General features: G+C 39.0%; 1 protein-coding gene across 2 annotated transcripts in view; it reads left to right on the top strand.

Moving 5' to 3' along the window:
• VEPH1 (ventricular zone expressed PH domain containing 1) overlaps positions 1-23,758 on the top strand; it is a 271,345-nt gene that overhangs the window by 38,200 nt on the left and 209,387 nt on the right. For both annotated transcript variants that reach the window (XM_040247539.1, XM_040247541.1), the window contains exon 3: positions 2,213-2,428. In XM_040247539.1, coding sequence (XP_040103473.1) covers positions 2,213-2,428 — 216 coding nt within the window. The remainder of the gene's footprint in view (positions 1-2,212; positions 2,429-23,758) is intronic.

Genomic DNA, 23,758 nt, shown 5'->3' with positions numbered 1-23,758 from the left:
AGAGAACCAGGCCAGACTGACGGATCCTGAGCCATCCAGCGGCATGGCCAGGCCTCAGCTCCCCAAGGACCCAGGGCTGGAGCCCCTCAGTGGGGGCTGTACAGCAAGGTTTGTGTGTAGGTAACACTGCTGTGGCTTTAATGGAGGCAAGCCTTATGAACAATAAATACTTAGTGAGGGGAAAAAGCAACAAAAAATAAATACAAAAATGATGTAGGCTGACATAATGAGCAATAATTCATTAAAAGTTCTAATGCGGAAAACACAAAGAGTTTGTTACAGCAACAATAGAGACATAAAATACACTAGGAAGCACCTTTTAAAAATGTGTGAAACTTATATGAAGAAAATAACAAAATTAGTATTGTAGAATTGAAAAACTGAACAAACAAACAGAAAAGACAGCCCTGAAATAGAACCTGATATGTACATAAGACAGTTACTAGGAAATGAATTATTCAGTAAATGATGGAAAAATTAGATTAGCTACTTGGTAGAAAATGTACATCTTACTTCCATCAATGCCAGATAGACTCAAGAGCTAAGTGAATGGTTAAAAGATTAATTTCTGAAATACTAAACATTAAGTGTTTTGTTTTCTTTTAGTGTAGAAAAATACAGGTAAATTTTTATTAAATCTATGAATAAATAAAATGTGAAATTTAAAAAGCTATTAAAGGAATCACAAAGAAAGAAAGGAGTGAGTACAGATGGATATTTATATAAACTTGGACTTTTCTTGTCAAATATGGGAAATTGGTGAGCATGGTTTCCCCAGGAAAGGGAACTGAGATGGAGACAGAGTTTTCACTGAAAATCTTTTCTTTGTATCTTTTTTATTTTTGTATCATGTTCATGTATTATCTTTTAAAAACATAATTTAACCAACTTAAATTTCCAGTTAAAAAAGAAAAAAAAGGTCCCAAAGATTGACAGATTTGGCTATCTAAAACTTTAGCATGTCAATAAATAGCAGCAAAAAAAAACCCTAAAAATAATGTAACATGGAAACATATTCACAACCAATATGTCAAAAGCTGACTTAATATCCTTGGTAGAAAAAATATTATTTCACCAAAGAAGAGCCAAAAAAAGAAAAAAGAAATGAAGTCATCTAAGGAAAAATAGCCATGGGGTACAGTGGGCAGTTCCCAAAGGAGGAAATACAAATGGCAAATAAACATGTTGAAAATATTCGACCTTACTTCTGATCAAGAAATTCCAAGGAAAACAGCAATGAGATACTGTTTTTCAGTTATAAAATTACCAAAAATTAAAAATACTCTGTTCTTGCAAAGGTACAATGGGCAAAGCTTGCTTTCACCCAGCTGATAGAAGTTTAAATTAGTAAGATCTTTCTGGAAAAATAGTTTGGCAGTGTGTATCACAAGCCTTAAAATGTTCCTGAGTTTTGTCTTGGAAATTTCCACTTCTGAAGAATCTAGGCTATACATAATCTACATCATGGAGATGGTTTCATGCCTAAGATGTTTACTGCAACATTAGTTGTAATAGAAAAAAGATCAAGCTGAAACTTTGCAGTTGGACAGAAGAGCCCCCATCAGTTTCTGGCTCTGATGGTACTAAGAGTTGATCCACCACGCAGAGTTCACAGTCAGGCCAATCTTCCAAATTAAAGTGATGGGCCTAGTTTTCACATTTAGGTGTTTTATAAGATCATATTTTTGCTCAATAAAGATGATTAGGTATTTGAGGAAGAATTAAAACAGGGGAACAGAGGGAAATTTGGTTGGGGAATACTTTAAAGGATTTGGTGGTTATTTTAATTGAAAAGGGAGAGCTGAAAAGATTTCTGTTGTATACAGAAAGAGAAAGCTTGTGAGGAGAAATTGTAGGGTAATTGAAACATTTCACAAAAGTTGCTGAAATATCAGAGCCAAAAGTAAACCCTCACCTCTAGTGAACTTTAAAATAGCATGAAATTTGAGCCTGCTTGCAAGTGAATAATTAAGCTCCCAGTCTGTGTATCTGTGATAGTACAAACCTGCTCCATTTTAGCACGTTTGCAAATCTACCTCGTCCACAAGGTTCTCATCTCCAAGGAAGAAGGTCTTTTATTGGGTTTTACAACCTTATCCCTTAGCCACAGTGTGGCAAACCCATTTGCTATATGATTGAGCTCATATTTTGTAGGTCTTTGAAGGGTAATTTTCCAGAGTAGTATTTAACATGAAGCTGTTCTTTCAAACAGGATTACCAAACCAATAACAATGACCAAGCAGTGGTTGAAATCTGTATCACACGAATTACAACAGCCATCAGAGAGACAGAATCAATTGAAAAGCACGCAAAGGCCCTTGTGGGGCTCTGGGACTCCTGCTTGGAACACAACCTGAGGCCCTCCGGGAAAGATGAAGACACTCCCCATGCAAAAATCGCATCTGATATCATGAGTTGCATTTTACAGGTATGTCTGTGTTCAGCATCATGCTATTTGATACTGGCTTGGCAGCTTAGCTGAACACGTGGTGTCTCTGAACCAAGAGCCAGTGTTTCTGTTGTGTTCAGATACTGTAAAAAGACACCACAAACCATCAATAGCTAAGCCGAGCAGACTGGTAATTAATAAACTAAGAAGGTTCTACTGAGCCCCCACTCAGCAAGACACGCTGTGGGGAATTCGAAGTAAGCAAGCTCTAGTCTATTTGGAGAGACAAGACATGTACATATAAAAAGCTAACAATAAAGCACTGTGTGTCCAGATCTGAATGAGGAATGTTGGAAAATTAAGAAAAAGAGAGCTCTTTTTCATCCAAGGAGACTCAAAGAGGGGGTAATCTCTGAATTTAGGGATAATGAGCTTGGAATATGTGGAGAAAAGTGGCTAAGTCATTGTAAAGTGCATTTCTATATATACTGTGAATTTTCTGTGATGATATCTGCCTCTTTCGACTGTATTCAAGTTCTTCCCGCTGGCATAAACATGACTTTGGCATTTTGGCTCAATCACAAACTAATTATGTAAAATTGAAATGTTGGCCAAGTCACATAATTTCTAAACCACAGTTTCTTCCTTATAAAATGCAGATGACAAAATTTACCAACTAGTAATATTGATAGGCATTTCTTTTTTTTTTTTTTTCTGGCCACATTTCAGTTTACTTTCCATGATTAATGTTTTAAAGTGGGATTCCCTGGCAGCTCAGCTGGTAAAGAATCCACCTGCAATGCAGAAGACCCTGGTTCAATTCCTGGGTCAGGAAGATCCTCTGGAGAGGGTGTAGGCAATCCATTCCAGTATTCTTGGGCTTCCCTGGTGGCTCAGATGGTAAAGAATCTGCCTGCAATGCTGGAAACCTGGGTTTGACCCCTCGGTTGGGAAGATCCCTGGAGGAGGACTTGGCAACCACTCCAGTATTCTTGCCTGGAGATCCTCGTGGACAGAGGAGCCTGGAGAGCTACAGTCCATGAGGTCGCAAAGAGTCGGACACAACTGAGCGACTAAACACGATGTTTTAAAGTAGAGATTAGCCCTTTTTACACAGAATTAAGAGCATGCTGGAGTAGTGGTTGCACTGATTCTCTTTTACCGAAAGGCTATATTAATAATAAATACTTAATAAGCACTGACTGTTTACTAGGTTCAACAAAGACATGGTCTTGGCATATAATGGTTTATTTAAAATTTTTTTTATTTTTGGTTGAAAGATAATTGCTTTACACTGTTGGTTTCATTTCTGCCATACATCAACATGAATCAGATATACATATGTCCCCTCCATCTTGACCCTACCTCCCACTTCCCACCCTTTCCCACCCTTCTTAGGTTGTTACAAAGCCCTGGTTTGAGTTCCCTGCGTCATATAGCAAATTTGGGTATCTATTTTACATATGGTAGTATTTATGCTTCCATGCTACTCTCTCCATTCATCTCACCCACTCCTTCCTCCCAGCAACCCTGCCTGTGTTCATAAGTCTGTTCTTTATGTCTGCATCTCCCTTGCTGCCTTGCAAATAGGTTCATCAGTACCATCTTTCTAGATTCCATGCATGTGTGTTAATATATGATATTTGTTTTTCTCTTTCTGACTTACTTCACTCTGTATAATAGTCTCTAGGTTCATCCACCTCATTAGAACTAACTCAGATGTGTTCCTTTTTTATGGCAGAGCAGTATTCCATAGTATATATGTACCACAGCTTGTTTATCCATTCATCTATTGATGGACCTCTAGTTTGCTTCCATGTCCTCGCTGTTGTAAATAGTTCTGCAGTGAATGTTGGGGTGCACGTGTCTTTTTCAGTTTTGGTTTCCTCAGTGTATATGCCTAGAAGGGGCATTGCTGGGTCGTATGGTAGTTTTGGGCTTCCCTGGTGGCTCAGATGGTAAAGAATCTGCCTGATCTGGGTTTGATCTCTGGGTCAAGAAGACCCCCTGAAAAAGAGAGTGGCTTCCCACTCCAGTATTCTTGCCTGGAGACTTCCATGGGCAGAGGAGCTACAGTCCAAAGGGTTACAAAGAGTCGGACATGACTGAGTGATTAATACATGCATGGTAGTTTTATTCCTAGTTTTTTAAGGAATCTCCATACTGTCTTCATAGTGGCTTTATCAATTTATGTTCCCACCTGCAGTGCAAGAGGGTTCCCTTTTCTCCACACCTTTTCCAGCCTTGTTGTTTGTGGTTTTTTGATGATGGCCATTCTGACCAGTGTGAGGGGATATCCCTTTTAGTTTTGATTTGCATTTCTCTAATGATAAATAATATTGAACATACTTTCATGAGTTTATTAAGCATATGTATGTATTCTTTGGAGAAATGTCTGTTGATGTCTTTTGCCTGCTTTTTGATGAGGTTGTTTGTTTTTCTGGTATTGAGTTGTATGAGCTACTTATATATTTTGGAAATTAATCCTTTGTCAGTTGTTTCATTTGCTATTATTTTCTCTCATTCTGAGAGCTTTCTTTTCACTTTATAGTTTCCTTTGTGGTGAAAAAGCTTTTAAATTTAATTAGATCCCACTTGTTTATTTTTATTTCCATTATTCTAGGAGGTGGGTCTAGAGGAGCTTGCTATGTTTTATGTCATAAAGGGTTCTGTCTATATTTTCTTCTAAGAGTTTTTATAGTTCCTGGTCTTATATTTAGGTCTTTAATCCGTTTTGAGTTTATCTTTGTGTATGGTGTTAGGAAGTGTTCTAATTTCATTCTTTTACATGTAGTTGGATACGTGTAAAAGTTCATGTACCCAGTTCTCCCAACACCACTTTTTGAAGAGACTGTCTTTGCCCCACTGTATATTCTTGTTTCCTTTGTCAAAGATAAGGTACCCATAGGTGCATGGTTTATCTCTGGGCTTTCTATCTTGTTCCATTGATCTATGCTTCAGTTTTTATTGGCATGTAATGGTTTTAAAATCCAAATTGTCTTCTCTGATTTGGTGTGGCATTGTGGATTGCAAAGAGACATTCACCTTCCACTTTCACTGAGGCTTATGTTGCTGGAGGAGTCAGGCTAGCAGCCTAACAACCATCTCAGTGCACTTTCCCAGTACATCTTGGATGGTCCTCCTGGCCACAGAGAGAAAGTTTACTTTATCTAGGAACATTACTTTTATTTATTTATTATTGGGATATAGTTGCTTTACAATGCTGTGTCAGTTTCGGCTGTACAGCAATGTGAATCAGCCATATATCCCCTCTTTGTTGGATTTCCTTCCCATTTAGGTCACCACAGAGCACCAAGTAGATTCCCTGAGCTATACAGTAGGTTCTCATTCATTGTCTGTTTTATACACAGTAGTATATATATGTTAATCCCAATCTCCAAATTCATCCCATCCACCACTTCCCCCACTTGGTGTCCATACATTTGTTCTCTATGTCTGTGTCTCTATTTCTCTTTTGCAAATAAGCTCGTTTATACCATTTTTCTAGATTTCACATACATGCATTAATATACAATATGTGTTTTTCTGACTTCACTCTGTATGACAGTCTCTTGGTCCAGCCATATCTTCAAATGATATAATTTTGTTCATTTTTATGGCTGAGTAATAGTCCATTATATATATGTACCACATCTTCTTTATCCATTCTCTAGTAATGAGCATTTAGGTTGATTCTATGTCCTGGCTATTTTATATAGTGCTGTAATGAACACTGAGGTGTATATATCCTTTTGAATCATGATTTTCTTTGCCCAGTGGTGGGATTGCTGGGTCATATGGAAGTTCTATTTTTAGTTTCTTAAGATACCTCCATACTGTTTCCATAGTGACTGTATCAGTTTACTTTCCCACCATCAGTGCAAGAGGGTTCCTTTTTCTCCACACCCTCTCCAGCATTTGTTGTTTGTAGATTTTTTGATGATAGCCATTCTGACCTGTGTGAGGTGATACCTCACTGTAGTTTTGATTTGCATTTCTCTGATGCTAAAGCTGAAACTCCAGTACTTTGGCCACCTCATGCAAAGAGGTGACTCATTGGAAAAGACTCTGATGCTGGGAGGGATTGGGGGCAGGAGGAGAAGGGGACGACAGAGGATGAGATGGCTGGATGGCATCACGGACTCGATGGACGTGAGTCTGAGTGAACTCCAGGAGTTGGTGATGGACAGGGAGGCCTGGCATGCTGCGATTCATGGGTTCGCAAAGAGTCGGACACGACTGAGTGACTGAACTGAACTGAATTGAACTGAATTGAATAAGTAGTGATGTTGAACATCTTTTCATGTGTTTGTTGCCCATCTGTATGTTTTCTTTGGAGAAATATCTATTTTGGTCTTTTATCCATTTTTAAATTGGGATTTTTTTTTTTTTTTGAGCTAAATGAGCTGTTCATATATTTTGGAGATTAATTCCTTGTCAGTTGCTTCATTTGCAAATATTTTTTTCCCATTCTGAGAGTTGTTTGATAGCCTTGTTCCTGGTTTCTTTTGCTATGCAAAAGCTTTTAAGTTTAATTAGGTGCCGTTCGTTTACTTTTGTTTTTATTTTCATTACTGTAGGAGGTAGGTCAAAAGATATCTTGCTGTGATGTATGTTAAAGAATGTTCTGCCTATGTTTTCATTCTAAGAGTTGTATAGTGTCTGGCCTTACATTTAGGTCTTTAATCCATTTTGAGTTTATTTTTGTATATTGTATTATGGAGTATTCTAATTTCATTCTTTTACATATAGTGAACAATTTTCCCAGTACCACTTATTGAAGAGATTGTTTTTTTTTTCCATTGTATATTCTAGCCTCCTTTGTCATAGATTAGGTGACCATAGGAGTATGTCTTTATCTCTGGACTTTCCATCCTATTCCACTGATCTATATTTCTGTTTTTGTGCCAATACCTTACTGTCTTAATCAATGTAGCTTTGTAGTACTGTCTGAAGTAAAGAGGCTTATTCCTCTAGCTCCATTTTTCTTTCTCAGGATTGCTTTGGCTATTCATGGTGTTCTGTGTTTCCATACAAATTGTAAAATTTTTTGTTCTAATTCTGTGAAAAATGCCACTGGAAATTTGATAGGGATTACATTGAACCTATAGATTGCTTTGGGTAGTACAGACACTTTCACAATATTGATTGTTCCAGACCAAGAACATGGTTTCTCTCTCCATCTGTTTGTGTTTTCTTTGATTTCTTTGATCAGTATCTTACAGTTTTCTGAGTACAGGTCTTTTGCCTCTTTAGGTAAATTTATTCATAGGTATTTTATTCTTTTTGTTGTAATGATAAAAGAGGTTGTTTCCTTAATTTCTCTTTCTCATCTTTCATTGTAAGCATGTAGGAATGCAAGAGATTTCTGTGCATTAATTTTGTATCCTACAATTTTACTAAATTCATTGATTAAATCTTGTAGTTTTCTGATGGTGTCTTTAGGGTTTTCTATGAATAATATCATGTAGTCCACAGTGACAGTTCTACTTCTGTTCCAGTTTGGATTCGTTTATTTCTTTATTTCTCTGATTGCCCTAGCTAGGACTTTCAAACCTATGTTGAATAATAGTGGCAGGAGTGGACAGCCTTGAAGTGTTCCTGATCTTAAAGGAAATGCTTTTAGTTTTTCACCATTGAGAATGTTAGCTGTGGGTTTGTCATATAATGCCTTTATTATGTTTTTTTTTTCTATCACAAATGGGTGTTGAATTTTGTCAAAAGCTTTTTCTGCATCTATTGACATGATCACATGGTTTTTATTCTTCAGTTTATTAGTGTGTTCTATCCTATTGATTCACATATATTAAAGAATTCATACATGCCTGGGATAAATTCCACTTGATCATAGTGTACGATTCTTTTAGTATGTTGTTGGATCTGGATTGCTAGTATTTTGTTGAGGATTTTTACATCTAAGGTCATCATTTATATTGGCCTGTCATTTTCTTTTCTTTGCGTAATCTCTTGTCAGAGAGACAAAGACATCAGGGTGATGGTGACCTCATAGAATGTGCTTGGAAGTATTCCTCCCTTTGCAGTTTTTAAAAAGAGTTTGAGAAGGATAGGTGTTAGCTCTTCTCTGAATGTTTGCTAGAATTTGCCTGTGAAACCACCTGGTCCTGGACTTTTATTTGTTGGAAGATTTTGAATCACAGTTTCAATTTCATTACTTGTGAACAGTCTTTTCATATTTTCTGTTTCTTCCTGGTTCAGTCCTCAAAGGCTATATTTTTCTAAGAATTTGTCTGTTTCTTCCAGGTTGTCCATTTTATTGGCATATAGTTGCTTGTAGTAGTCCCTTATGATCCTTTGTATTTCTGCAGTGTCAGTTGAGACTTCTTTTTCATTTCTCATTCTGACTTGAGTCCTCTCCTTTTTTTTTTTTTTTTTTTTGATGAGTCTGGCCAAAGAACCAGCATTCAGTCTGATTGATTTTTGCTCTTGTTTTCTTCATTTTCATTTCATTTATTTCTGCTCTGATCTTTATGATTTCTTTCCTTCTACTAACTTTGGGTTTTGTATATTCTTCTTTTTCTAGTTGGTTTAGGTGTAAGGTTAGTTTATGTGAGATTCTCTTTGTTTCTTGAAGTAAGAGTGTATTGCTATAAACTTCCCTCTTAGAACTTCTTTTGCTACATCCCATAGTTGTGGGGTCATCATATGTTCATTGTCTTTTGTTTCTAGGAATTTTTTTATTTCCTCTTTGATTTTTTCAGTGATCTCTTGGTTATTTAGTAACGTATCATTTAGCCTACATGTGTTTGTGTTTTTTACAGTTTTTTTCACTGCAATTGATTTCTGATCTCAGAGCAGTCAGAAAAGATGCTTGACATGATTTCAGTTTTCTTAAACTTACCAAGGCTGATTTGTGACCCAAGGTATGATCTATCCTGGAGAGTGTTCTGTGTGCACTTGAGAAGAAAGTGTATTTTGCTACTTTCAAATGGAATGTCCTATAAATATCAACTAACTTTACGTGGTCTAATATGTCATTTAAGGCTTATGTTTCCTCATTAATTTTTGGTTTGAATGATCTATCCATTGGTGTAAGTGGAGTGTTAAAATCCCCTACTATTATTTTATTGCTGTCAATGTCCACTTTCATGGCTGTTAGCATTTGCCTTATGTATTAAGATGCTCCTTTGTTGAGTGCATAAACATATACATTTGTTATGTCTTCTTCTTAGATTGATCCCTTGATCATTATGTAGTGTCCTTTCATATCGCTTGTAATAGTCTTTATTTTAAAGTCTATTTTGTCTGACATGAGTATTATTTCTACAGCTTTCTTTTGATTTTCATTTGCATGGAATATCTTATTCTGCCCACCTCGCTTTCAGTCTGCATGTGTCTCTGGATCTGAAATGAGTCTTTTGTAGATAGCGTATATGCTGTTCTGTGCTTAGTTGCTCATGCATGAAGTCGCTCAGTCGTGTCCAACTCTTTGCAACCCCATGGACTGTAGCCCACCAGGCTCCTCCATCCATGGAATTTTCCAGGCAAGAGAATTGGAGTGGGTTGCCATTTCCTTCTCCAGGGAATCTTCCTGACCCAGGGATTGAACTCAGGTCTCCCACACTGCAGGCAGACGCTTTACCATCTGAGCCACCAGGGAAGCTTAGTTGCTCAGTCCTGTCCAAATCTTTGTGACCCCATGGACTGTACCCACCAGGCTTCTCTATCCATGCAATTCTCCAGGCAAGGATACTAGAGTGGTTGCCATGCCCTCTTCCAGGGTATCTTCCCAACCCAGGGATTGAACCCAGGTCTCCTGCATTGCAAGCAGATTCTTTACATTTGAGCCACCAGGGAAGTCCAAGAATACTGGAATGGGTAGCCTATCCCTTCTCTAGGGTATCTTCCCTACTCAAGAATTGAACTACAGACTTTGGCATTGCAGGCAGATTCTGAGCTGCCAGAGAAGCCCCAGACAGCATATATACAGGTCTTATTTTTGTATCTATTCAGTCTGTGTCTTTTGACTAGAGCATTCAATCCATTTACATTAAGGCAGTTATCAATGCATCTGTTCCTATACCATTTTCTTAATTGTTTTGGGTTTTTCTTATAGGTCTTTTTCTTCTGTTTTGTTTCCTGCCTAGAGAAGTTTCTTTAACATTTGTTGTAAAGCTGGTTTGGTGATGCTGAATTCTCTTAGCTTGCTTGTCTGTAAAGCTTTTGATTTCTGTATTCAATCTGAATGAGACCTTGCTGGGTAGAGTAACCTCTGTCAGGTTTTTCCTTCCATCAATTTAAATACATCCTGCTATTCCCTCTTGGCCTCTAAAAATCTAAAGAAAAATCAGCTGATAACCTTACGGAGATTCCCGTGTGTGTTATTTGTTGCTTTTCCCTTGCTGATTTTCAATGTTTTTCTTTGTATTTAATTTTTGTTAGTTAATTAATACATGTTGCCATGTATTGGGTTTATCATGTGTGGGACTGTCTGTGCTTCCTGGATGTGGGTAGCTATTTCCTTTCCCATGGTAGGGAAGTTTTCAACTATAATCTTTCAAATATCTTCCCAGACTCTTTCTCTTTTTTTTTTTTTCTGGGCCCCTATAATTCAAAAATATTGTCCCAGAGGTCTCAGAGACTGTCTTCATTTCTTTTCAGTGTTTTTTCTTTATCCTGCTCTGAGCATATTACATTTTGTTTGCTCAGTCCAGGGGCTAGTCAACTGAAAAAATAAGACTCTACACACACTGTCCTCAGGTGGCTCTAATGATAAAGAACCCACCTGCAAATGCAGGGGACAGATGTGGGTTCAATTGCTGGGCTGGGAAGATCCCCTGGGGAAGGGCCTGGCAACCCACTCCAGTATTCTTGCCTGGAGAATGCCAGGGACAGAAGAGCCTGGTGGGCTTCAGTCCGTAGGGTCACACAGAGTCAGACACGACTGAAGCGACTTAGCATGCATGCATACACACACTGTCACGCTGTTTTCCTTTGTCCCCAGAGTTAGAGATGGAAAGGGAAGAAATGGGTATTTCAGCAAAATTAATGGAAGATTAATGCTGTTGTATGTAACCACAAAGACCTAATATACTCATTCTTCATTGATTATTCTTTTATTTTTATCTTGCTTATTTATTACTCTTTAATTTTATTTTTCTTACAGTTTTAAAGGTTGCACTCAATTTATATTACTACAAAATATTGACTATATTCCACATGTTGTACAGTACATCATTGAGCCTATCTTACACCCAATAGTTTTTACGTCCCACTCCCCTATATTGCCCCTCCACCCCTCTACTGGTGACTGCTAGTAACCACTTGTTTGTTGATTATTCTTGACTATGTTACTGACACATCAGAAACCTAAATTATTTCACTCCAAATTGCCATTCACAAATTTTCAGACAGAAACTCACAGATCAGCTGCATTCTCCAGCTCCCCCTGTGATTTCAAAACCAATGGTCTAGAGTCTGGCAGCACTATCCAATAGAAATAAAATGTAAGCTGCAAACATAAGCCATATACGGGACTTAAAATTTTTTAATAGCCACCTCAAAAAGAAGTGAAAAGAAACAAATGAAATTAATTCAATACTATGTTTTCCTTCATCCAATATATCCAAAATGTATTTAAACATGTAATCGGTGTGAAAATCAATGAATCATTTTACTTATTTTTTGTATACTAAGTCTCATACATCTACTGTGTGTGTTAGCACATATTACCTTGCAGTAGTCACTTTCCAGGGGCTCAGGGTCTTCACATGACTGTGTGTTAACACAGTTCTAGATAGTCTGGAAGGCTTTCTGGATGGAGATCAAATTTGAAAGAGTTATGAGCAACTACTGGTAGTTTTGCCAGGTAGGAAAAGTTCAGTGAGAAAACATTCCAGGCAGAAAAAACAGATTGTCTAGTAGTCCAGATTTGTGAAATGAGACTGAGACCAGAGAACTGAACAGTCTGTCATTCCAAAATACCCCACATTCTAACATAAAGAGATGTTTCATTCTGGGAAGGCATTATGTCTCCTACTTGAAAAGGGGGTGGTGGGGAGCAAATAAAAACATGAAACTCATCAGAGCTGTCATTTCATTTAGTTTATGTTTTCCAATTTCTCCGTCTTCTCTAGCAAGCCTTTATCAAACCTAGTAGAAAAGCTCTTGTATACATATATATAAATAATATGTATAATATATATTTTAGAAACCTTACAAATTTTTGCCTAACTTAAAAAAAAATTACATTTTGATTCTACTTGTTTGACTTAGTATGAACAGAATGCTAGATTTCTAATTTTAAAAAATAGATATGCAACAAGCAACAAAGGTTTACTGTATAGCACAGGGTTTACTGTATAGTACTACAGTCAATATCTTGTAATAAACTACAACAGAAAATAATTTCAAAAATAGTGTATGTATAACTAATCACAAAGAATTTTACTTTTTGAAATTAAAAAAAGTCACAACAAAACAAATTAATAATTAGATTTAATTTACTTGCTGCCTTTACAAGAACAATGTATGGGAATCATCAGTTAATTCAGTAGAGATTCCAGAATGGGCTAAGGACTCTAAAAAGAAACAAACCCAAACATGAAACTCACTGCTGATCAATGATTCAGTGTCAGAGAGTTTGTAAGACTGTTGAGAGCAGGGCCCTGTGGACAAGCAGTGCTATTTTGGAAAGGGACAGAGAAAAGGGCTAAAAGTTAGCTATATTGGTTCAGAGAGACAAGTGAGTCACAGAGTGGATGCTTCCAGCCTGTAGGGCCAGTGTGGGCACAGGATGCCCATTGTGCGCTCTCCGAGCAGCAGAAGGTGTAATAATGGAAGGCGGAAAGCCCTGAAGGCAAACCTGCTTTTTTCAGAGCATAGTGCAGCAATTTGTTGAGGCTACCCCTGGGGAGGTGATCCCAGAAAGTCAGCTACCCCCCACCCCCTGCCATGAACAAAAGGCAAGGCTGTGGTCTTAGCCTTGGCATTTGGCTTTCATCAGACTTCAAGGGGAACTTTTTGTTGTGCAATAAACATTGAAAAGAAGATTTTGTCCTTCTTGTGAAATAGGTTATTGTGGGAAACATGGGCAAATCCAGATGACTCATTCTCTTGTGTGTGTGTGTGAGTGTTAGTAAAATAAAACAGTAGATCAACTTTAAAGTCAACCACTTAGCATTTTCAGCTATACAAGCACAGATTCCCTCCACCCACCTTACCTCCCCAAATAAGCAATCCCAATATCATGCTATCTAAATCAAGCAAGGGCCCACCAGTTCTTCTGCCTATGTCCTTTGCCATTTTTTCCCCCTGGGCATTTCACTGTCATTTCAAGCTAAATAAGTTCCCTCACACACACAAACTTTCTGCCTTTTCTTCCCCTAAATTTTCTTTTTCAACCTATGTTCAAACCTACATCAAGTGTCCATTCCTAGTCTACTTTTAGTAGAATTATTTTAAATTGTTTCTTTTCTTGGTCCCTAACTGTATGAACTTACCTCATTTACCATAAAATAATTTTTAAACTTCTAGAATTCAACTTCTATACCTTCCTTAATACAGAATCCATACATGTGTGAAGCATGTTTTCTGAGTTCTGGTTTCTTTTTCCTTGGGTGATACTCTTTTGGCAACCCACTCCATGCCTTTAGACATCTGTAAGGTGATCTCTCAGATCATCTGCCAGTCTGAAATTCTGACTTCCTTAGGAGATGCTGAGAGCTAGAAGAACAAGAGTTTGGAAGTTGAAGCCCTTAGGGTCAGGTGTTCTTTATGTCATATCAATGAGTGCTTGACAAGTTATTTTATCTGTCTAAGCCTCTGTTTCGCCATCTATTAAATGGGCTTAACAATACTTGCTGCTCACAAAAAACAACTTTTATTACAAAAGCAACCAAGCCTCTATTGGGAAGTACATATTTCAAACCACAGCTTCCTCTGACGAGTGTTCTATATGGAGTTGGCCAATGCTTATTTCTTTGTCTCCGGAAAAATTGTGAAAGAGAATATACTCCTTACACACACCCAACAGGCACATTATATTCTCAGATAAACGCATATCTGAAGATAATTGAAGAAAATAAAAATGCACCTAGTTCAGTTCAGTTCAGTTGCTCAGTCGTGTGGGACTCTTTGCGACCCCATGAATCACAGCACGCTAGGGCTCCCTGTCCATCACCAACTCCCGGAGTTTACTCAAACTCATGTCCATTGAGACGGTGTTGCCATCCAGCCATCTCATCCTCTGTCGACCCTTATCCTCCTGCCCTCAATTTCTCCCAGCATCAGAGTCTTTTCCAATGAGTCAGCTTCACATGAGGTAGCCAAAGTATTGGAGTTTCAGCTTTAGCATCAGTCCTTCTAATGAACATCCAACACTGATCTCCTTTAGAATGGATTGTTTGGATCTCCTTGCAGTCCAAGGGACTCTCAAAATTCTTCTCCAACACCACAGTTCAAAAGCCTCAATTCTTTGCCACTCAACTTTCTTCACGGTCCAACTCTCACATCCATACATGACTACTGGAAAAACCATAGCCTTGACTAGATGGACCTTAGTTGGCAAAGTAGTGTCTTGGTTTTTGAATATGCTGTCTAGGTTGGTCATAACTTTCCTTCCAAGGAGTAAGGGTCTTTTAATTTCATGGCTGCAATCACCATCTGCAGTGATTTTGGAGCCCCCCAAAATAAAGTCTGACACTGTTTCCACTATTTCCCCATTTATTTCCCATGAAGTGATGGGACCGGATGCCATGATCTTTGTTTTCTGAATGTTGAATGTTATGCCCAGAGTCCGAGTCCCCAAAACTGAGAGAATAAGATGTCCACAGCAATGTAAAAGCATAAAGGGGTTTATTACTAGCTCGAGCCAGGGCCCTGGCTGCATCTAACACAGTGGAATAAAGCCAGAGCCCTGAGCTCTGAATCACATATATTTTTATACAGACGGTTTTTGTTTCTGTTAACAGCATAGCTGATTGGTTAAACCATACGCATACGCGGGACTTTTAAACCTTGCATCCCTATCTGGACTGGCTCGGGTCTGGTGTGGGCGGGGGGCTACGGGGATTTTTCTGATTGGTCTAGCTACACTGCCTGCAGGCCTGCCCCTTAGAGCCCGTCCTGGCTTCAGTTTGGTCCTAACATTCCCCCTTGTCTTCAGCTACACAGAGGAATCTTTTTCTTTATTTTGGGGCAGGGCCTGATACTGTTGCCTCAGTACCATCAGTTGGACGGTATTGACGTGGTCTTTTACAAAGGCAACAAGCTTAGTTATTATGCATGGACCAAAAGTAAGTATTAATAGTAGCACTATTAGAGGGCCCAGCAGGGTGGAAATTAGCGTTGTTAACCACAGGGACTGTTGGGACCAGGACTCAAATTAATTTTGAGACTTTTTTTTTTCTTTTTTTGATTTAGCCCCTTTTTTATCTTGGCCAGGGACTCCCTGATTACCCCTGAGTGATTTATACAAAAACAACGTTTTTTTTTCCCCTTAACACAGCACATAGGCCCCCTGAGAGACTTTATACTCAAGATATTTTTTGGGAATTGGGGCGGAGGTCTCTTTCTTCTGTAACTTCTTCCTGCTGTGTATGGGCGTAGGCCTGCCTAGCAGAGCAGAAGTCTCTCTACCTGATCTAAGTTGGGGTTTTTCACATCTGGAACCAGCTTTTACTCTTGTACTTGCAGCAATTTAGTTGGCCCCTCTCAGAGATGAAATAGACTAGGGCCAAACAAGAGACCTAACAGGATGGTCATCTCTGGTCCCTGGAAACAGAAGGCAACATTTGGGGTGAGGGTTACAGTGTTTGTGACCCCTTCTGATGGGTTGGTGGTGAGGCAACAGAGCAGTGCTCCAAGAGTCTTGTGTTCAGTCTGAAGTTACCATCTTTTACCTGGGTGGGGGCTCAAAGACATTGTTATGCATATTTCTTTGAGTAGGAACCAGGACTCTGTCTGGAGGCTGTACCAACCTTTGATAGTTTTTGTTTTTGTATCCCCTCCCTTTCCTGAGTAGCAATTGTTTGAATCTATGCTTTGGAATTCAGGGAAGGCCAAGGAGGCTGAACAAAGTCTATATCTTACAGATAAGAAATGGAGAACACAGAGCAGATCTGTACTCCAGAGCCCCACAGAATCCCGCTCAGTTTTAATTTTAGGGAACTAGGCAACAATGACTATGATAACTTTTTGTCAAAATGGGGCATAGGACTGCCCCAGCTTGGAGTATAGACACTGAATCGGAAGCATTTCTGAGTTCCAAGTTTTAGATCTGAGTCTTGTATGATTAAAATGCTAATCTCATTTCTTTTTAGAAGAATAGGTCTGAAACCCAGTCTGGACCTGGCACTTCAGGGAGGCTTGTAGCCATGTAGCCAGTTGCCTAGTTTTATAAAAAGTAAGGTTAGTAGCTTCCAGCAGACATTGTTTTGAAAATGGTGGCATCTAAGCCTGACACGACTCAGAAAACTCAAGTGTTTAGCAATACAAGGTCTAATCTGAAAGTACACCCATAGCATCACCTAGTTATTTCCCAGGATATCTGAACCAAAGCTACTCTATTTTGACTTTTAATTGTAAACTATTTTTTTAATAGCCAAAGCAGATTTTACTGTTAATGACGTCTGTGTTTTTCTAGATATGAGAAGATGCAAGAATTGGGACTCATAAAATCTTCTCCTGAAAAGATCTAACTATCTGAAGGCCTGTTCTGCCAGTTTTTCCCAGAGCACAGAGTGCCTCATTTCTGATTTTTACCCTGAACTCTTTTCAGGGGCATTGAAAGTCAGCAGTTGCAGCGGCCATGATTTAATCTTTGTAGATGCAGATGGCGAGTGTCAGTCTTCAGTTGGCAGAGCCCCTTTTTGCTCATAAACTTGACCATGGTTATGAGGGGGGCACTTCATGACCATTTTATCTCATGGTGCTGAGAGTGTCCATTTTCAGGTAAACAGGCCACTCAATGTGCGGTTACTGGACTAGGCCATGAAACAGTATCTAAAATTCTCTGGACCACCTGTCTTACTAGCTTTTTGGTCCAGGAAAATATTTCCTCTTGTTGCTTCTTGCCATATCTAGAGTTACACTGTTACCATCATCGATCTCATATGGGACTATATATTATTTTATTAGAGGCCTACAGTGTAAGAAACAGCAATTTTGTAAAACAGGTGAAATACAAATAACATAGCTAGCAGTATTAGTAAAGTCACAAGTAAGACTTATGTTAAGAACTTTCATTAGATGTAGCCCAATATATCTTCAGGTCATCTGACTTAGTCTGCCCTGTAGAATCTTTATCTTTCAGGGAAATTATATATTGGCACCATCTATAAGGAACATAGCCCAGTTTTTTTAGTGTCACTAGACTGATTATCTTTAGTATGATTTAATTTTTTAAGTAAATTTTTTCAGGGCCAACCAGTTAAAGTCTGGTAATAGAGAAATTTACCAAGATAACCCAAAACTAGACACAGGTTATTGGCCACAAACCCAACAATTGGATTGATTTTGAAACTAGCATAGGATCAGGCCTATGATAGAAAAGCATTTGACTTATATGTAAAGGTCTAAGAAGTCAAGAATACATAAATGATCATACGAATCAGGTCCAGCATCTTGGGGAAGCTGTCTACCTCTGATGTCGTCATCTTCTCATCCTGGTGTGGTGTAGTTTTTCCTGATTAAAAAAGTCCTTCTATCCATGTTGGAGACGGTCCCTTAAATTATGTCTTTTTCCAGTCCTGGTTGCAGGTCATGAGGCATCTCAAAGGTAGATTACTGAGATAAACTTCAGAAACAAACTTAGGATGTTCTTTAAGAATTCAATTAAATTTTACATTAACATCTCATAACAGCAAAGAACTATCTAAGAGATGAGTCTTACTAGATGTAGACCTCTATTAACAAACTGGTATTTAACATTTTGAAATATCTTTTTTCTCCTTAAAGTTACTCTTATTTTTTATTAAATATAACCAAATTAAGGCTAGTTTGTTTGCAAAATAGGTCTGTTTTTACTGATTTTGTTCTGATGATTTTTATAACCATAATTGATTATAGGCTTTTTATTTTGCTGAAACATTTATAGAGTCTCAGACTGAACTTTAAAAAAAAAACAGGGCTGGGAAACTCACACCAAAAGCTTATCACAGATTTTGCCTAACAAATCTAGGTGAATTTTTCCCTTTTTAAGGTCTCAAAAATTTCTTGAGATTTTTGTATCTGTGAGATAACCTTCTTAACTCATTTGATAGACTTACTGGAAACCTAAGAACTTCCAATTTTTGGAGGAGTCAGATAGAAAATATAATAGTTTTGTTTATAATGTTTAATTTTACCAAAGTATTGTCATAATTCGTGTGAGAGGAAGATTTTCCCTACTCCCTGAAAACATAAGATTTAACCCCATAATTTTTCAGATAGAAACCATAAAAGTTATAAGCATATTCACTGGTTCATTCAGTCTTTTTGCTAATTTTTGTGAAGTCATCAGGTTTTTCATTAAAATACCAGGACATATCAGAATGTTAAAAACTCCATATAATTTTTAGGATATCTGTATTAGTAACTTTACCCTGCGTTATAATATGAGCAGATTTATTACTCATTTGATAATCTTTTTTATGTAATTTAACCAACCAAACAAACACTATTTAATATCTCTCTTTGGGATGCTTCAGGGGCCCTCTGAAGCACCCCAAAGTTAGCTAGAAGCCAAAAGTGCTTCATAGAATGATTTAGGAAGTTTTGTCAACAAATATCAGAAAGGTTTTGAGCACTCAGTCAGATGGGACTATAGCTCACTGTGAAACAATAGCTATTTACTCAGCCAAAGTAACAATATGGGATTTCAGAGGCAAATACAGAACAGACCATTTAAGAGGCAAATGAACTTAGATCTATTGTCAAATGCAGTTCAACATCTGAAGAAAGTGTGTCCTTTTAACAGAGAGAAAAGCCAAATTCAAGTTTTTATGCCAGCTTATTTTTAGTCATTAACAGTCCAAAATTTCTTTAGCTTTTTTGTAAGAGGAAACTAATGTTCAGTAATAAATGTTTCAAAATTTTACTCTATTTGGAAATGAGCTTTCATCACTTAGTTTAGCACAACCCAATTCAAGTTACCCCAATTTGGACAGACTATTTCAGACAGACATTCCTAAAGCATAATTATTTTTAATAGAGTCTATCTAAAAGCTCATATCTCATTTACATTTTTTTTGAAGTTTTTTTACTTGAGGTAATTTTCTTGTTGACAAACTTGTAACAAATATAATATTTAACATATTAAACCTAGGTACAATGAAAATATATATATTTTTCAACGTTAAGTACTCTAAGACAGGTCTATATTAAATAAGTCAACAAACAAACATTAATATCAGGTATTTAACATTGACTATTTTCCAGTTTACATGAACCTGGAATTTATTGTTTAATTTAGAATTACTTGATGTGTAAGCGCTTTCCTTTTTTAAGCCAAATAAATAGATCTCATATACAAATTAACCTCAAAAATATGACCCGGAGACAGAGACATACCAAGACATATTCAGACAGACACAGTGCAAGATTTAGCTTTAAGTCTTTTTTTTTTTCTTCTCAGTGTCAGGAGTTAGAGATAGTCTAGATAAGTGTTTTTAAGAGCCCTGGTCTCAAAGCACAGGGAAAGAAAATCAAGTTCTAACAAATGGCGGCAGGTCTAAACCACATGGTGACCAGACAAAGCCAAATGGCCATCAAAAATCACTACACAGATCACAGAGTTAAAACACACACATATAAACCCAGCAGTCTTCTTCAAAGTGAAGGTGAAGTTGCTCAGTCATATCAGACTGTTTGTGACTTGTGGACTGTAGCCCACCAAGCCTTTCTGTAACATCAAAGATTTTAAGGGAGGAAAGGAAGCCAGGTTGAAAGAAGAAGGGGGAGGAGGCGGGAGAGGGGGCAAAAGGGGTGGCCTTACAGAGGTCTCCTGCCACCTACAGATACCCAGGCCTTACGGGACTTTTCCCTAGGCTTCCAGAGAAGGGAGGACTGGAACTCGGCCCTACCAGAAATCAGAACCAGAATTTGAATTCTCTGCCAGGAGGAGGTGATCAGTCTCCAAGCCTCAGCTTAGGCTGAGGGCCCTTCAACCAGATTTTTGCATCTAGGACCAGGGGACTAGAAAAACAGGGAAGGATAGGAAGGGTTAAGGAGAGGAGACAGAGAGGGAAGGGGAGAGAGATCAATAAAGTTTCTTGTTTCTTACCGGTTGGGGCACTCTGGCCAGTTGTCTGCGTCAGGAGGAGACCAGGGACAAAGGGTCCCAGCTGCAGCCGCTGGGTCTGGTCCATTGGCAGGCAAGCTGGCCCCTGAGTACCCCGAGTGGTCAGGATGTCAGTCTCGGCAAAGAAGAGTCCCACCAGAGTCACCATTTGTTGCAGGAAGAGGGACCCCTTCCAGGGCCCGAAACTGGGCTCTTGTCTTACACTTGGAAATGAATTGTCCGAGGAGACATATGTGCTGACAAAGCAAGAGATTTTATTGGGAAAGGGCACCCGGGTGGAGAGCAGCAGGGTAAAGAAACCCAGGAGAATCGCTCTGCCGCGTGGCTCACAATGTACAGGCGGTGTCTCCTTTAAACCTTTCCCGAACTCTTCCGGTTGGTGGAGGCTTATTAGTTCCGTATTCTTTATCAGGATCTCTTGTCATAAAACAACTCATGCAAATGGTTACTATGGTGCCTGGTCAGGGTGGGGCGGTTTCAATCGGTGTGCTTCTCCTAACAATTTCCCCTGCAAGATGGGGTATATAGTGGCGCTGTTGGTTCAAGCTCCTTGAGATTCTTTGGGTTTTTTTTTTCTTACATGTGTCGCCAACACCTGAGGGGTAGAAAATCCCTGTTGAGGCAAAAAAAGGTTTTACCCAAGGAGGGGGGAGGCTTGGTCAGGGTGTCCGATCCGCAGTCGGAAGATGATATCTCAGACTTGGTGTACAGTTCCCAAGTCAAAGGTGCCTTCTGAGGGCCAGCCTACATGGAAGGTCGGCCATGCTGCGCTACAAAAAGTTATTAATTTGTTCTTCTTCGCCAGCACCGATAGATTCTGTGCTCTAGACTTAAAATCAGAAAAATGGTCAGTCATAAGGGACAACTGAGTGGAAGTCTCTTGCCCCGTGATTACAGGATAGAACACAGGAGACAAGACGAACACACAGAGAGCAGTGACAATGCCGGCACACACAAAGACGCGACAAACAGAGGAGAGACAAACCTCGGCCGAGAACACACTACTAGGTCTTCCTGGGCCCCCTGAACCCTCCTAACCCTCTATGTTATCTTACCAACAAGGCGTTCACAGAGCCAGCTGCCTTCCCAGCACGATGCCGGGCCTCGGCCTTATGCCGGCTAAGACGACTAATTCGCCCCCGATTAAGCCTGACAAGAGCTCTCTTCTCACCTGAGTCAGCTGCCTTCTAGCGCGTAAGCTGGGCCTCGGTCTTACACTGGCTAACCAAACTTAACACCGGTGTTCAGATAGCTTTCCTCCAAGTGAGGAAACCCCTTCTATCGGGAGAGTGTTATTCTTCCCAGTTAAAGGGATCCCGGACGAGCCCCCAAATGTTATGCCCAGAGTCCGAGTCCCCAAAACTGAGAGAATAAGACGTCCACAGCAATGTAAAAGCATAAAGGGGTTTATTACTAGCTCAAGCCAGGGCCCTGGCTGCATCTAACACAGTGGAATAAAGCCAGAGCCCCGAGCTCTGAATCATATATATTTTTATACAGACGGTTTTTTGTTTCTGTTAACAGCATAGCTGATTGGTTAAACCATATGCGTGCGTGGGACTTTTAAACCTCGCATCCCTATCTGGACTGGCTCGGGTCTGGCGTGGGCGGGGGGCTATGGGGATTTTTCTGATTTGTCTAGCTACACTGCCTGCAGGCCTGCCCCTTAGAGCCCGTCCTGGCTTCAGTTTGGTCCTAACATTGAACTTTTTTTTTTTTTTTTACTTTATTTTGCTTTACAATACTTTATTGGTTTTGCCATACATTGACATGAATCAGCCACAGGTGTACATGAGTTCCCAATCCTGAACCCTTCTCCCACCTCCCACCCCATATCATCTCTCTGGATCATCCCCGTGCACCAGCCCCAAGCATCCTATATCCTGTATCAAACATAGACTGGCAATTCGTTTCTTACCTGATAGTATACATGTTTCAATGCCATCCTTCCAAATCATCCCACCCTCTCCCACAGAGTCTAAAAGTCCGTTCTATACATCTGTGTCTCTTTTGCTGCCTCACATAGAGGGTCATCATTACCATCTTATGAATGTTGAACTTTAAGCCGACTTTTTCACTCTCCTCTTTCACTTTCATCAAGAGGATTTTTAGTTCCTCTTCACTTTCTGCCATAAGGGTGGTGTCATCTGCATATCTGAGGTTATTGATATTTCTCCCGGCAATCTTGATTCCAGCTTGTGTTTCTTCCAGTCCAGCATTTCTCATGAGGTACTCTGCATAGAAGTTAAATAAGCAGGGTGACAATATATAGCCTTGACGTGCTCCTTTTCCTATTTGGAACCAGTCTGTTGTTCCATGTCCAGTTCTAACTGCTGCTTTCTGACCTGCATACAGATCTCTCAAGAGGCAGGTCAGGTGGTCTGGTATTCCCATCTCTTTCAGGATTTTCCACAGTTTATTGTGATCCACACAGTCAAAGGCTTTGGCATAGTCAAAAAAAGCAGAAATAGATGTTTTTCTGGAACTCTCTTGCTTTTTCCATGATCCAGCAGATGTTGGCAATTTGATCTCTGGTTCCTCTGCCTTTTCTAAAACCAGCTTGAACATCTGCTGGTTCACTGTTTATGTATTGCTGAAGCCTGGCTTGGAGAATTTTGAGCATTACTTTACTAGCATGTGAGATGAGTGCAATTGTGCGGTAGTTTGAGCATTCTTTGTCATTGCCTTTCTTTGGGATTGGAATGAAAACTGACCTTTTCCAGTCCTGTGTCCACTGCTGAGTTTTTTAAAATTTGCTGGCATATTGAGTGCAGCACTTTCATAGCATCATCTTTTAGGATTTGAAATAGCTTAACTGGAATTCTAATACCTCCATGAGCATTGTTTGTAGTGATGTTTCCTAAGGTCCATTTGACTTCACATTCCAGGATGTCTGGCTTTAGGTGAGTGATCACACCATCATGGTTATCTGGGTCATAAAGATCTTTTTAATATAGTTCTTCAGTGTATTCTTGCCACCTCTTTTTAATATCTTCTGCTTCTATTAGGTCCATACCATTTCTCTCTTTTACTGTGCCCATCTTTGCATGAAATATCCCCTTGGTATCTCTAATTTTCTTGAAGAGATCTTTAGTCTTTCCCATTCTATTGTTTTCCTCTATTTCTTTGCA

This window comes from Oryx dammah, unplaced genomic scaffold (genome assembly GCF_014754425.2).
Source record: "Oryx dammah isolate SB20612 unplaced genomic scaffold, SCBI_Odam_1.1 HiC_scaffold_2, whole genome shotgun sequence".
NCBI classification, from domain to species: domain Eukaryota; kingdom Metazoa; phylum Chordata; class Mammalia; order Artiodactyla; family Bovidae; genus Oryx; species Oryx dammah.
The sequence above is the reverse complement of the archived record's forward strand: the minus strand, read 5'-3'. Positions and strand labels throughout refer to the sequence as shown.